The 16340-nt window shown below is 38.9% G+C and overlaps 1 protein-coding gene across 2 annotated transcripts in view; it reads left to right on the top strand.

Annotated features, from left to right (window-relative positions):
* AK5 (adenylate kinase 5) overlaps positions 1-16340 on the top strand; it is a 331424-nt gene that overhangs the window by 74956 nt on the left and 240128 nt on the right. For both annotated transcript variants that reach the window (XM_045292114.1, XM_004699317.2), the window contains exon 5: positions 6472-6663. In XM_045292114.1, coding sequence (XP_045148049.1) covers positions 6472-6663 — 192 coding nt within the window. The remainder of the gene's footprint in view (positions 1-6471; positions 6664-16340) is intronic.

Below are 16340 nucleotides of genomic sequence, written 5' to 3'. Positions count from 1 at the left end.
AACAATTGAGCAACAATGGGCTCAGGCATAGGAACAATTGAGCAACAATGGGCTCAGGCATAGGAACAATTGAGCAACAATGGGCTCAGGCATAGGAACAATTGCACAGCAATGGGCTCAGGCGTAGGAACAATTGAGCAACAATGGGGTCAGGCATAGAACCATGAAGTGTTTTGTTCATTGTGCATAGTATCACTATAAGTGGAGACCAACTCGATGGCATGTAACAACAGCATGGCTTTATAGATTCTCCTATTACACAGAGTTTGCCTCAGTGTAATAGTGTTCATTTAATTCCTATAATTTTATATAATTAAAACAATAATGGGAAGGGAGAGATCATTTGTCCTGGAGAAAGAAGACTTAGGGAGGAGAATATGTTGACTGAATTCTGGTCTTTTGTTGGTGTTAGGGAAGGAATCCTGTTGGCAAAGTAGTTAGACATTGGGCTGCAATCCTAAAGATCAGCAGTTCAAAACCACCAGTCTCTCCGAGGGAGAAAGACCGGGCTTTCTACTCCCATAAAGAGTAACAGTCTCAGGAACGCACAGAAGCAGTTCTACCCCGTCCTATAGGGTAGCTGTGGGCTGGCATGGCCAAGAAGACAGTGAGTCTAGTTCTTTTGTTGTTGTTGTTTGAGGTGCTGTCGAGTTGGTTCTGATCAATAACAGCCCCTATGTACAACAGAACTACACGTTGCCCAGTCCTGCGCCATTCCCACAATAGTTCCCATGTTTGAGCCCATTGTTGCAGCCACGGTGTCAGTTCACCTGGCTGAGGGTCTCCCTCTTGTTCACTGTCCCTCTTCTTTACCAAACATGCTGTCCTTCTCCAGGGACTGGTGTTTCCTGACAACGTGTCCAAAGTATGTGAAAGAGAGTCTCACGGTCCTTGCCTCTAAGGAGCATTCGTCTGTACTTCTTCCAAGACAGATCTGTTTGTTCTTTTGGCAGTTCATGAAACTTTCAATATTCTTGACCAGCACCATAACTCGAACACTTCAATTCTTCTTCAATCTTCCTTATTCAATATCCAGTGTTGACATGTTTATGAGGCAATGGAAAACACCACGGCTTCGTTCAGGAACACCTTAGTACTCTCCATGTTTTTCAACACATTAAAGAGGTCTTGTGCAGCAGATTAATCTAATGCATCGTGTCCTTTGATCCCTCGACTTTTATTTCCATGAGCCTTGATTGTGGATCCAAGCATGATGAAATCGTTTACTATTTCAATCTTTTCTCCATTTATCATGATGTTAACCACTGGTCCAGTTGTGAAAGTTTTATTTTCCTTTACATTGAGTTCTAATCTACGCTGAAGGCTGCAACCCTTGATCTTCAACAAATGCCTCAAGTCCTCCTCACTTTCAGCAAGCAAGGTTGTATCATAGGTTGTAATAAGCCTTCCCACAGATGTAGTCAATTTGATTTTGTATAGTCCATATGGAGAAGCCCATGTGTATAGTCATCATTTGTGTTGTTGCTGAACAGTATTTCTCTGAACAAGTTGTTAGCTTTGCCAATAATTATCAATGCATCTTGAGTGCATGTTTGTTCAATTTCAGATGGAAGAAGTTGCTAAAATTCTCTTAATTTCTGCATTGCTATCTTTAGCGATTCACACATACCGGTAACCAATAGTTGTATTGATTAGATTTTATTGTACCCAAATATATGTAATTCTATTACAGACAATGTTGTACTTCAAGATTGAACTTGAAATATTCTTTTTGTAAATTAATGCAAAGCAATTCCTTCTGATTGTGTCATTCCCAGCATGTAAGCCACTGCTTACAAGATGGTCTGATTCAAAATGGCCATTACCAGTTCATTTCAGCTTACAAACACCTAGGATACCGGTCTTCATGTATTCCATTTCATATTTGACAACTTCTAATTTTCCTATATTCATATTTTGTACATTCCAAGTTCTAATTATTAGTAGATTTTTGCAGCCGTTCTTCTCCTTTTGAATTGTGTTCCCTCAGCAAATGAAGGTCCCAGAGGAAGGAATTACTCCCACACGGGCTTTACTCTGTGGTCACCTTTACTTTTAAAAGCCACCTCTTCCTCATTCATATTTTGAGTCCCTTCTGAATGAGCTGCCTCATCTTCTGGCACTAATTTTGACAATGTTCTGACTTTTTTCATGAAGCCCTCAGTATTTCACAATGTTTGCATGCTATGCACAATGTTCTCAGTGGCTACTTTCTCCGAAGTGGACAGTCAAATCCTTCTTCATGGTCTGTTCTGAGTTTGGAAGCTCCCCTATCTTCTGACATAAAGAAACCAAAAAGCAACCCACCTTTGTTGGTGTTACTTGCTGCCTTGAAAAAAATATTTCACTACAAAACTCACCACATCGGGTTGATTCTGACTCACGGCGATCTTATAGGACAGGGTAGAATTGCCACTGTGGGTTTCTGAGACGCTAACTCCTCACAGGCGTCAAAAGCCTAGTCTTTCTCCAAGGAGTGATTGGTGGTTCCAACTTCTGACTTGGCAGTAAGCACCCAACACACAGCCACTGTGACACCAGGGCATATTTCACCACAAAAATTCCTAAATATAAAACTTTTTACTAGGAGTAATGGCTGATTACCCATTACCACCTAGTTGATTCTGACTTATGGTGACCTTAAATCGTGTTTCCAAAATGGTAAATCTTTGGGGAACAGATAGTGTCATCTTTCTCACTTGCAATGGCTGGAAAACTTGAACCTCCAATCTTGTGGTTAGCAGCCCAGTGCCCAAGCTGAAGTGCCACAGGGAACCTCGATGTCTGATCAGTGTGCTCACATAGGCTCCAATGTACGTAAATGTATACAGCTTTGAAAGACCAGTGGGGCAGTCCGGCTCTGTCCTATAGAGTCACTAGGAGCTGGAATCACCTTGATAGCAGTGGGCTTGGTTTATGATATTTACCTTCATCCACAAAGTCCCTGCATGGCATAAATGTTATGCACTTTGCTACTTCAGGTTGGAAAGCCAAGTTCACTCAGAAAAGTCTTGCAATCTATTGCTTAGTCTTCCATATTTCCTAATACATTTTAGAGTCAAGTTTTTCATTTCCACACAAGAGAAACCTGCTGGAATATAGGAATTCACTTAATTTGTCATTGTGTGTAGATATTGTGCTAATTCTGCATATTTATTTTAATACGTTATGAAATATTTTAGGTTTTCTACATAAACTATCTTCTTGTTTTCAAATAATGGAAATTGAAATTTTACGACAACACCCTGGTAACAAATTATCTTGGTTTTTTTTGCTTTAAAATGTCCATCATTAGCCTTAGTTTTTTGAAAGCTGTTTTGTTGCTGGAGAGGGAAATCTCGACTGATAATGACTTTGTTTCTGTCACTTTAAAGATACCATTTAATTGTTTTCTGACATTCATTGTATCTGTTGAGAGTTCAGTTTTCAACCTTGTTTCCCCTTTGAAGAAACTGTGTCCCTTTTTTCTGGCTGTTTTAACTATTTAACTATTTCTGTTTGAATTTATAATAGGTTTACTCATGATGGTCTTGGGTTTGAGTGTTCTATTTGATCCTTCTTGTGCCGATTCTTTATTATTATTATTAATTATTACTATTAGTCTCCCAGCCCCATAACCTATTTAAAGCTCTCCATAACAATTATATTCATATTAAATGGTACTGAAATCAAATATCCCTTTAAAAATAGATGGCATAGTTTTTCCTTTTATAATAATCTAGTCTAACCTCTAAGATACTGGAGTGTGTTCAACAAATGGTTAAGAGATGAAATAATTTATTTTAGATTATCTCTTTAGGTAGAACATAGAGCCAAATTTTAGCCCAGTATTAGAAAGAACTTCCCAATTATTAGAGTCATGCAGGAATGAAAGGGACTGCCTTATACGTATAAAGGACCTGTCACAAGAAACGTTCAAGCAGAAATTTAAAAATCATTTGTCAGGGAAGCTGTGGAGATGATTACAGGTTTGGCATTAATTTGGGTTAGATAACCTCCAAGTTTTTCCATCGTTTAGTTTCTCGGATTCCAGTTTTGTTCCAGCTGTGATTGCTTTTTCTCCCTCTTTTTTGTACTTTGTTTCATCCTTTCTGACAGTGACGTGTATCTGAATTATGGGGTCTGAGTCTTCTGACACATCTTTGTGAAAACCAGGGCAGTCAAGTACTGCCAGCTAAGATCAGGGAGCATTAAAATGAGCTCCCTCTGGAGTCTAACATAGCTTTGCTTACACAAAAAGCAGTCAAGGGTTTTCTAAGGGACTATAAAATTGACAGTAAACTAGACATATCTATATAATCATAGGAAAATAAGATTGATTTAATGAGAGATGCAAAAGCAATGGAGGAGTTTACTGTCATGGTGACTGAAGAGTATTGTATAGTGCAACTTATATCAAAGAAAGATGACAGGTCAGTTACAGTTATAAAAGTAGGTAGTGTTCCGGATTCACCTCAAGATCATCTTTACCAGATCTGAAGGTGTGTTCATAAATCAAAAATCTCATATAGATTTCATGCTGTCTCTAGTGTTTCAAAACTCAAACTCTCTGCCATTGAGTCAAGGCTGACTCACAGTGACCTCCTGTGGGTTTCCAAGACTGAAGCTGTTCACGGGACTAGAAAGCCCAGTGTTTCTCTCAAGGAGCTGCTAGTGGATCTTGAACTGCCAACCACATGGATCACAGCTCAATGTGTAAACACTACACCAGGAGGGCTCCTTCGTATTTCAAAAGTCAACTGCAAAACACAGAATATGGTTATGATTACATATATAAAACTTGATGATTGCATAAATAAAGCTAGCCAATTCCTGACCATGTTATGGAAAGAGAAGTATTTACACATTGCAGTTTTAAACAAAACACAAAATTTATTAAAGTAAATCATCTAGTTGGTTCAGCATAAAATGCAAATTTGTTTTCTGCATTTGATACTGAACTGGTAGTCCAGGTTTTCATCAATATTTTAATATGCATTATCACAAACCAAGCACAGTATGATTTAATGTTAATTTATTTGCCAAAATTATCATCCTCATCATATAACTTATTTAAAGTAAATTTCCTAATATTTGATAAAATAATATTGTAAAAAGATAATCTCTTTATTTTCCTCAGGTACCACACAAGAATTACAAAGACAGTTTTTTAAAATTTAAGAGTTCCAAAGAGCGAAGTGTTTTTTGTTTTTAATTAGGAAACATGAAAACACTGAAATGAATTTTCCCTCTTATTTTACAGATGAGAAAATGGAGACTCAGAGAGGTTGAACAATTTGCCCAAGGAAAAACAACTAATAGATAGTTTTTCTAGATTCAAACCCAGAATTATCTGATTCTAAAATTCATGCTCTTAATCACTTATCCTGCTGTGCGCCTATGTTTAAGCGGGTAGCAGTGGGACTGAGGGAAAGGGGAGTGGAGATGGCATTTCAAAGACAATATCCACAGGCAACATAGAGTTTCAGTAAGCAAGGGTTAGAACAATACCACCTAGGCTCCTAGTTAAGAGACTTAAGGAAATTTTGTTTTAATGTACAAATAATTAAAAGAAAGAAGCCAAACAAATAAGGCAAGATAGGAATTTTACTTAGATAGAAAGGTAGTGTGATTGGTTTTCATCTTACTGAGTCACTAAAACAAATACTGGTTCCACTTGGTTGAATAAAAATTGTTTATTTATAGGTTCTTTTCATGCCATTTCTTGGTGTTTTTGAAAGCGTCATGAAAGCCTTTGAACTATGTGGTGCTTTGGAACAGTGGAAGGAATATAGGCTAGAAACCAGAGGATCTCTGATTCAAATATCAACATTCAAATCTTCATCTTACACACTATGGGACCTTGGACAAATATGTAATTCCTCACAGCCTCAATTTGCTCTTTTGTAAAATGCAGACAATCGTATTTACTTTGCAGAATGTTGTAAAATTGAGCAATATTATAAATTAGAAGTAACTAACATTGGGCCTGGTATACAGTATATACTTTGAAAACCAATAGCATATGGTAATAATAACAATACTAAACCCATACTCACTGCTATTGAGCTGAAGCCAACTTATGCCAACCCTGCATAATATATATATAATTATATAATATATAGCAGTAGTACTTCTTTACTCTAGAGAACGCCTGAGGCCCAATAACCATCTCCACACTAAATCAAGTGCTTTGGGCAAAGTTTAACCTACATCATTCTTAATTCAACCTGGTATTGTATTTGGGCATAGACAAAGAATGCTTTCCTGAACTGCTTCAGGCAGAGTGGGTTAGTGAATGCTATTCAATAACTGTAGGAGGCAGAGCACTTCAGGGCCTTGCATAGAACAGCAGCATTGGAAATGTGCTCGCAGGGATATAGAGGGCTGACTAAATGGCAATCCCAAGAGACCCAAGAAATGCATGCCACTGCCCACACTTGCACTGGTTGGACATTGAACGCCTGCCTACTTGTGTGATGCTCTCCACAGATCTGTACCCCTGACCTGGTGGTGTTCCTGGCTTGCACCAATCAGAGACTCAAAGAAAGATTACTGAAGCGTGCAGAACAGCAGGGGAGACCTGATGACAATCTGAAAGCCACCCAAAGGAGATTAATGAACTTCAAGCAGAACGCTGCTCCACTGGTGAAATACTTCCAGGAACGGGGGCTCGTCGTGACAGTAAGTTAGCTACTTTTACATGGTCCAGAGTAAAAACAATCTGTCCGATTTTTAATAAACCCATGCTCTTATTTAGAAATCCTCTTTACCTTGGAACAAGTGACTGGTTTTGTGTGTAGACAGTGGGAAAGTTGATTTTTACCTGATCTGCCTTTATTAAGCCACAATTACCAAAACCTTCATTTTAGTTCAATTTTAAGAACTAAAATAAATTTTAATCTTGGTTAGAATTCCATAGCCCACAAACAATTTTTAAACTACTTTAAAAGCATTATTTGAGTTACTTTAAGAAATATTTGGCCCACTCCTCAACTCCTCTCTGTGCCTTTAAAAACCTGATAAAATTGAGTTTGACATGTTGACATGTATTGGATTTAGGTTGCAAATCAGGCTTTGCTTACCATAATGGGATATATACAGACATGGAATAGTGGTTCAGAAAAATGTACACCTCGGGGCTTGACTTGTTTTAGTGCCACTGCTTCCACCTGGAAGGTGTTCGTCTGCGTGCTCCATTGGACACAATGCAAATATATTTCATAAACCTTTATGTAGTTCTTTGTTTTATGGTTAGTGGTATTTAATGTGTGGAAGGAAAACACTGATTCATCAATTCTCAGAATATAAGAAGTTATGAGTGAAGATTCAGCTAAATGTATGATCTCCAACCATCAGAAATTCAACTATTAAAGCACTAAACAAACAAACAAAACCAGTGACTGCTTTGCAGTTAAGTGAATTCCAACTCTAGAGACCCCAAGTGTATCAGGGTAGAGCTGTGTGCTCCATTGGGTTTCAAGCTGATTTACTTTGGGAAACAGATGACCAGGCCTTTATTCTAAGCTTCCTCTGGGTAGTCTTGAACATCCAACATTTTGATTAACACCTGAGCATGTTAACTATTGGCACAACCCAGAGGCAAAGAGAGTGATAGACCATCTGGAGAAAGGACATCTGGACACTAAGTCCTGAGCACATCCATAACAGCGCGGTGGTGACAGACCTCATCAGAAGCCCCCTTTCTGCCTTTGCCCACTCTTAGCAGACCAAGGATTCTTCTTTAGTAGGATCACGAGACCCCTAGAGAATTTGACAAAAGTGCTGAATGCCAACACCAGTAAAATGAACATAAGACGTTTACACTAATTTTAGGTAAATCAGTTGAAGCTCATCCACAGAGCTCCTATAACCTAACAATTCCTGGGTTCGAAAATGTTTACATTCAATAGACTACAATGTCCTTAAAACAGAAAAAGATAGTCACAGTATTTGAATAATAATCTCTTCACAGTCTTCTTAACACTTTCAGGAAATATTAATTATGATTTGCTGTTTGAGTCAAAGTTGTCATGTCTGAGATGTAAATCTTGTCTGAAAATTGTGCACCAGGCTGGAGTTCATTTTTTTTATCCCAAACACACATTGAGTAAGAGGAAAAGATCAGAAAAATTAGGCCAATTTTCTATGGCTATTTTTTGTTGAGGTTGTTATTTGTTTTTCTTACAAATCACCGGTGCTGACTGCTGCATTATCTCAGGGAAAAAAGGATATTTGCAGACCAAACCCCGACTGTAAGGCACAGAGCCAGAGTTTTAATTGATGTTTGCAAGCCTTAAAGGTATTACCGCAGTGCCTCTGTGATTACTCCCTGCTTGTCACATTCGTCATCACAAGCAGAGCAGATTTCCCAAATGAATGCAGAGTGGGGTTTGTTAATTTACTAATATTTTGCATGGAGGTGAAATGCCATTGCCTCTAATTGAGGGAGTCAGTAACAACGTGGATGACAGCATGCAACCCCAATGCTAAAACCAAATGGGCCTGCAGACAAACACCTCTAATTATTGGGAGAAGATGAGCCTTAGAAAGTCACTATTTGGAAAGTGAAGAACACAAACCCAGGCTGAACTCCAGGGAATAGGACTTGATAAAAGTAGGGTGCGAACTATACCCAGAAACGTGCTGCCTTTCAGCACATGGCTCAGAGCTCACTTTTACAGTAAAAATATATTTGACTGAAAAACTTGGCTTATACATGAGTATATACGGTTTGTCTCTTAATAAATTCACTCTTCTCAAATATATATATATATATTTTTTTTTTTTTTGACTGTACTTGTGGTTTTAAAGATGATCACAGGGTGTCGACAGGATCAGGTAACAGGCATCAGAAGACCCCCCAAAATGATTATATTGTTGATAACAAGTAAGGTTGGAGTGGAGAGCCATCTGTAGACAATTAGACCTCTTCTCACAGAAGGTTCACAAGGAAGGGACGAGTCACTCAGGGTGCAGAGTAGCACCGACGAAACACAATATTCCTCTGGTGCCTTGAGGCTTCCTCACCCCCAATACCATGACCCCAGCTGTACTGTACAAATCCAGCTAGACTGGAGCGGGTATATTGGTACGGACAAGAGCTCTTGACACACAGAATCCAGGTCAGATAAACCACTCAGGAACAGCAGTAGGTGTAGTGATACCAAGAGGGGAGGTGGAAGGTGGCAGGAGAAGGGGGAGGAAAGGGGAAACCAATTGCAATGATCGATGTATAACTACCTGCTCCCCAAGGGGAAAGAACAACAGAGACATGGGTGAAGGGTGACACAGGTCGGTGTAAGATAGGAAAATAATAATTTATAACTTATAAAGCGTTCACCAGGTGGGAGGGTAGGGAAAGGAGGAAAAAAGGAGCTGATCCCAACAGCTCTAACAAAAAGAAAATGCTTAGAAAATGATGATGGCAACATATGTACAAATGTGCTTGATACAATTGATGAGGGATTGTTATAAGAACTGTAAGAGCCCCCCAAAAATGATTTAAAAAATAAATAAAGTCATTATATAAATAGATACAAAGATAGATTTGAAATCACGAGCATAATTGGATTTTAATTTTAAAATTCAGGGGTTAATATTTTGGCTCAAATCCAAATACTTCCTTTTTCTGTAGGTTTTTGTGGGGTTTTTTGCTTCAACTCATCTCTCCTGATTCATTGATTTATTCATAATGATGCTTACTGAGAACCAGCAGGCACTAAATATTTTCCAAGGTGCCAGGGGTGCAAAGCTAAATCTTTAAAAAACAAAATAAAGTTTTATTTACTGATATATTTCAAGCACCAAGAACAATGCCTGCCTGGTATGTGGCAAGCTCTCAATAAATGAACAGAGTTCACAATCTTTGGGAAAAGAAATATAAAATATGGGGTTATTAAGTGTGGTGATTGTTACAAATAATAACAGAATAAATAGTCTCATATAGGTCACCACTGTGCTACGCCTTGGAGCTCCCAGTGGTGAATCGAATAGACCATGAGCACTGCCCATGAGCAGATGAATCTTTTATCTTAGTGCTAGGCTCTTAAGGACCACATAAGAGTTATAGTTTGGAAACGGTCAGGGGCAGCTCTGTCCTGTCTTATAGGGTTACTATGAGTCAGAATAAACTCTATGGCAATGAGTTTACCTTTTCCTTCTACTTTAAGGAGGCACATCTTTCCCTCGCCCCACACCCACACCCCCTTCCAGTGGTAGTTTGAGTGTCATTCAACTTGAGAGGCTGCTCTTCTTGCACTATATCAGACTATATTCCACTGTCATTCATCCAGTTTTCAGTAGCTAATTCCCTAAAAGTGGATAATCTATTCCTCTTGTTTTAGTATGGAAGTGCTGCTGAAACTTGTTAACCTTAGATGGCCCTACTGGAATTTGAAATATCAACATCAATGCTGAAATAACAATGCTGACATTGCTCCCAGCATCTCAGCAACAGGCAAGCCATAACAGCATGATAAACGGGCAGACAGCTAGAGTATAGAAGTCCAAAATCAGGCCATCCACAGTCATAATCTCTGAAAACTTTAGAGATAATTTCCTCTTTCAATTTTTTTTTTTTTAGCTTCGGTCAATCTGTAGTGTGTCTTGATGCATTGCTCCAGTTTCTGCCGCCATCTTCACATGACTGTCTTCCCTCTTCCTCTCTTGGGGTACTGTATGTGCCCCTGTGTTCGTTCTCTTCTGACAAAGACACAAGCCATATTGGATTAGGACCCATGCTACTCTGGTATGAACTCTTTTAACTAATGACATCAGCTTGGACTTGATTTCCAAATCATGGTTACATTCATAGGTAGCAGGTAGTAAACTTCCAGCACTCCTCTTTGAGAGACACAAATCATTTCAGCAACTATATGGGACATCCATGCGTGCAAGTATGAACTAAAGTAATATGACAGCACAAGGCTAGTATATCAGAGACTTCCACATAGAATCTTCTGAGACACGCTTATATATGTCTTCAGTCTACCATCATGTTGCGTAAGGAGCCCTAGTAGAGTAATAGATTGCATGTTGGGCTGTTAATTACCAGGTCAGTAGTTCAAACCCATCAGTTACTGCACTGGAGAAAGGTGAGGCTGTCTGCTACTGTGAAGATTTAGTCTCAGAAACTCAAAAGAAGCAGTTCTTGTCTGTCCTCTAGGGTCTCTATGAATCAGAGTAGCCTCGCCAGGAGTGAGATTGCTCATCGGGTCGCCAGATGTAATTGTGCATTGTGCTCTTTAGGGTTTTATGTTCTAATTAAAAATTAGCGTGTCGTGTGTTCCCAAAGTTCTATGGCAGTATTTCTGTGAAGCTTGTTTGAGTATTATTGGGACTAGGAAAGCTAATATTTGGCTTAGTGTGCCTTGGGATATTTTGAAGCACTTGAATGAACTCAATAAAACTATAATCCTTGATCAAAAATGTTCTTTACTGTGTATTTTTTTTAAATCCTCCATAGGGTGCCTACTTTTCAATTTTTTTCATCATTTTAAAGCCTTGTAAAAAAAACTAGATTCTGTTTTAAAATTATCCTTACCAAATTGGAAGCCTTTTTAAAAAAAAATTAGTCAAGTTAGGGCAGTCTTTGTAAGTTTGATAACTTTTTTGGAAATTACAAAGGTTTGTTTGCTTTTTTAAAAGGTGGACTTTAAAAATGCTAAAAAACCAATAAGGTGATATATAATATTTTTGTTATCATTTTACAAGATGCGTTCAAAGTCTTGTGGCGTTGAATTTACCATCAGCGAGAAAAACATGGAACTCATCAGGAAAATAGTTGCACACTCCTGTGCATGGAACTAATAGCACTTGTATGTAACCAGTGAAACCCCACATTGAGTTCAGACTGTGAAGTAAGCAGAGAAGCAGATGTTTCTTTTGGACCTCTGTGGGAAGCTCCCAGAGCAGCCTAACTTTAAATGACTAGTAAGATGTACTCAGGAAGGGTATGAAGTGACGGTGCATAAGAATTAGTACCTGTGTTTACCAGGTGGATCTCTCCAGCCAAGAGGGTATAGACTTACCGTATATACTCATGTATAAGCCGAGTTTTTCAGCACATTTTTAATTCAGTTTTTGTGGTAAAATTAGGCACCTCAACTGATATTCGGGTTGGCTTATACTCAAGCATACACGGTTTAAAAAAAAAAAGTTAAAACCTGCTGTACTTACTGTTTGGTAGCACCAGTTTTTCTGGAGAAATAGGCCAAGGAATCATTGTAAGCCACTTCTGTACATAGTTGGGCTCCCTAGGAGGTACATACAGTTGTGCAAGTTTAGGGGTTTGAGTCCGCCCAGGTACACCCAAAAGAAAGCTCTGGCAAGCTACTTCTAAAAAATCAGCCATTGAAAGCTCTGTCAGCCACAGTTCTGTTCTGACGTACTTGAGGTCACCATGAATCAGTGTGCAGGAAAACCATAGGGATCAGTGATACTCTTACTTCTGGACTTAGTAGAGCAGTAAACTAATACCACTAATAATAATGGGGCTAGATGATGTTGGGTTTTTTTTTGTTCGCTTGTTTGTTTGTTTTTTTACTAAGTTAGGGCATTAGGCAAAAAAGGAACCATCATTATTGATTGAAAAGAACATCTTTGGCCACACACAAAGTTGGAATGACCTAAGCTCCAAATAAAGTCTCTTAACAAATCTGCTTTGTTTTAAGGAAAATTTCCAACATTTTCCCAATTTTGCTGTATCCACTTGGAGCACTTTATGGAAAACTTTATCACCCTAGGGCCCAGGACTAGGAAATATACATATAATTTACCACTAAAATGAACTCTCATCTTACCAGACTCTCCTAACCAAAAACAAGCTAAAAAAAAGAATAATAAAAGTTAACTTAGGGAGGGAGGGGGAAAATGAGGACCTAATGTTGGGGGTTTAAATGGAGAGAAAATGTTTTGAGAAACGATGTACAAATGCGCTTTACACAATTGATGTGTGTATGGATTGGGATAACAGTTGTATGAGCCCCTAATAAAATGTTAAAAAAAAAAAAAGTTAACAGACAGAAATACTGAATAATCATTTGTTAATCAACATCAAGCTCGTTTAAACTGCAAGCACATTTATCCTGCGCTCTTGATGCACAGCCATGCGGCAATCACCATTGCCCGAGCCTCAAGGTAATGGAAATGAAAAAGGAACTTAGGCAAAAAGAAATCTAAGCAGCAGATTCAACAACTCACTTAAACATAACAAAGGCCAAAAATAAATTGATAACCATTTTCCCAAATAATTATCCTAAAATTAAAAAAAGAAAAAAATCTGTTACTGTCTCTGAATACATTAAAGTTGATAAAATTATAGCGTGTAGTGTGGAAACACTGTACAGTATTTCCTTTTTATGCCAACAATTACTATAGCCTGTCTAAATATCTACTTTCATATAATCAAATGTTCCCATACTAACCTTTTTGATGGATTTGTAGCTAAAAGAAAATATAGCCAAGGAATTATTTTTAAAGATGAATAAATAAGGAAGGCCATAGAGATATTCTGGAAGGCATTTGCTTGAGGGATAATGATGTTCATGTGTGCCTTGATATATGGCTCTCTGAATTGTTTTTCAGTTTATCTATTTTTAGATTTGTACCTTCTGGCTTGAAATCTGATACTACTGAGTGTCTCAATTTCAATAGCCCAGAAGTTACTTGGAAAATAGCAGTTTTGAAGTGTATATAGAGCAACTTATCAAAATCACAGTCTTTGGGAAAATGGGCATTTATCAAATCTACTAGGTACAAGGAGTCTTGGGTGACTCCTTGCACATAGTAGTTAACGTACTTGAGTGCTAAACAATTTGGAGGTTTGAGCCCACTCAGAGATACGGAGTGAAAGGCTTGTCAACCTACTGTTGTAGATTGAGTGCCACTAAGTGTTTGCCCCAGAGCAACCCTCTCTGTACAGTAGAAGTAAACACGCTGGTTCCTGTGCCATCCTCACAGTCTTTCCTGCGATGGAGCTCTTTGTTGAAACGGCTGTGTCAGGCCAGCCTGTCTTCCTCTTTGTTGCTGAATCTCCGCTTCACCATGCATAATGTCCTTATCCAGGGACAGGTTCGTTCTGAAAGCATGTCCAAAGGGCTCACTATCCTGGCTTCTAAAGAGCAACCATGGAACCGCTCCGGAGCATGGTCCTACTCTGACATACATGGGGCCACCAGGAATTGGAACTGGCAGGATAGTAACTGATTTGTACTGCACGCAGGGCTGGCCACACGATGCTGCCCTCGGTGCAGTACCATCGCTTACTTCAAGAGAGCAACAGCTCTGGAGACTGCTCAATGGTATATCACCTGTTGTACCTATCGACATAGATTTTTGAAATCCTGTAAAAATTACAAAACTAATTCCAAACTAAAATGACAAATGAGTCATTGCTTTTATAAACTGTCCTTTTTTGAGGGCTCTAAAAAACAAAAATGTGATAAAGTTTCATTCCCTGCTCTTTTACATAGAAAGAAAAATACAAGCCCTGAAAGATGAAGTCATTTGCTTGCAAAGTGGCAACCCACATATAGCAAAGAACATCCAGGATCCTGGCAAAATGTGCTGGTTATTAGACAACATCAAAACAATAGGGAGAACAAGTCAACGCTTTATTTATAGCTAATGCTGGTGTTCTGTCTCTGTTAACAAGCAAACGCCCTGACTCACAACTTTCCCCTTACCCAAAGCTCACTCCGTGTCTAAGTTCACACTCCGTGGGCAGAGAGCAAACCGCATGACTCAGCAGACACAACTCCTTTTAAAGGACATCGTGGAGATTATATGGAGATACAGTTGTCAGAGTCTGATGTTAATAATCTCGCATCAACAAATGCAGCGTTTGCGTTACAACATGCCATACAGTTGCTTCCAGTAAGAACAAGGGGGAATTTAAAAGGAAGATCATGTTTTCTTTCCCGGAGAGCTGTAAGATATTTTTTATGGTTGATTTTAATGTTACAGATACTCATGGAATAGAGGAATGTAACCCAAAGTGTCTCCTGAACAACTTTTTACTCATCTTAATTGTACAGTAAGGTCTTCACATGATAGCCATGATACAGAGATGTATTCAAGTGGGCCCACTGGGAAGACACGTGTTAAGAATTATTCCATTCCACACAGTTATTGATCAGTCTATCTACAAGCATAAGTTAAGGGGTTTTGCTACTAGGATTCCAATTCAAATGCACAATTCCACTCCAAACAAAATGGGTTGAAACATGTCTCTGCAATAAATGGTTGGCTGTGCACAGTTCTCTGAGTAATCCATTTGTCGCAGTCTCATTGGGATGTTTTATTTAAAATGACACAAACTGAGGAAATCTGCTGGGCCAGCTACATTTAAGAGAGAAAGGTCAACTCGGATGATGATGGTGACTGTTTTTAATGTTTCCATAGGTGTTTCTTGATAGATTTCCCCAAAGGATACAGAACAGCCAGGAGAGCTAATTCAGTCTCTCACTCTCACTGCCATGGAGTCAACTCCAACTCATAGCTTAGTAGGAGGAAGTTATCAGAAAATGGAAAACTGCATTGGTGAGAAAAAGGCCAGGCAAGTAGTGCTGAGGGATGTTTTCCCATAACTCAGTGCACCCGGGTGTTCTTCCAGACTAACCAGGGCAGTTCTCCAAGAATGTCACTGGGAAACCTTACTGCATCCATCCTACTACTCTTTTCTTCCCAAACTCAAATACCAGTGAAAAGGAATGCATCTGAGTCCTTTCAGGATGCCAAAACTTCTGTTTTGATGTGATTTGTAAAGCAAACAGTGCAATATTTTTATGGAAAAGTTTAAAGGGAAGTCCCAGCTTCAGAAATGTACAGCTTTAGATAGATATAACAAGACACACTGCCATTTTGTTATTTTTGTTTAATAAGAGTTTCCAGTGTTTTATAGCAATACGTTTTTACTAACCCTGGTAAAAATGCAAGGCCTGTTGTGTTAGGCTGGGTTGACTAGAGAAACAAATCCAATGACACTTATATGTGTAAGAAAAAGCTTTCTATCAAGAAGAGAGAGTGAGTGAGGCAGTGAGTGAGTGAGAGAGTGAGTGAGTGAGACAGTGAGTGAATGAGAGAGACAGTGAGAGAGTGAGACAGTGAGTGAATGAGAGAGACAGTGAGAGAGTGAGACAGTGAGTGAGTGAGAGAGACAGTGAGAGAGTGAGTCAGTGAGTGAGAGTGAGACAGTGAGTGAGTGAGTGAGTGAGTCAGTGAGTGAGTGAGACAGTGAGTGAATGAGAGACAGTGAGAGAGTGAGACAGTGAGTGAGTGAGAGAGTGAGTGAGTGAGAGAGGCAGTGAGAGAGTGAGAGAGACAGTGAGAGATTGAGACAGTGAGAGAGTGAGACAGTG

This window comes from Echinops telfairi, unplaced genomic scaffold, assembly GCF_000313985.2.
Source record: "Echinops telfairi isolate 266 unplaced genomic scaffold, ASM31398v2 ScPeMD7_443;HRSCAF=831, whole genome shotgun sequence".
In the NCBI taxonomy this organism is placed as follows: domain Eukaryota; kingdom Metazoa; phylum Chordata; class Mammalia; order Afrosoricida; family Tenrecidae; genus Echinops; species Echinops telfairi.
The sequence above is the reverse complement of the archived record's forward strand: the minus strand, read 5'-3'. Positions and strand labels throughout refer to the sequence as shown.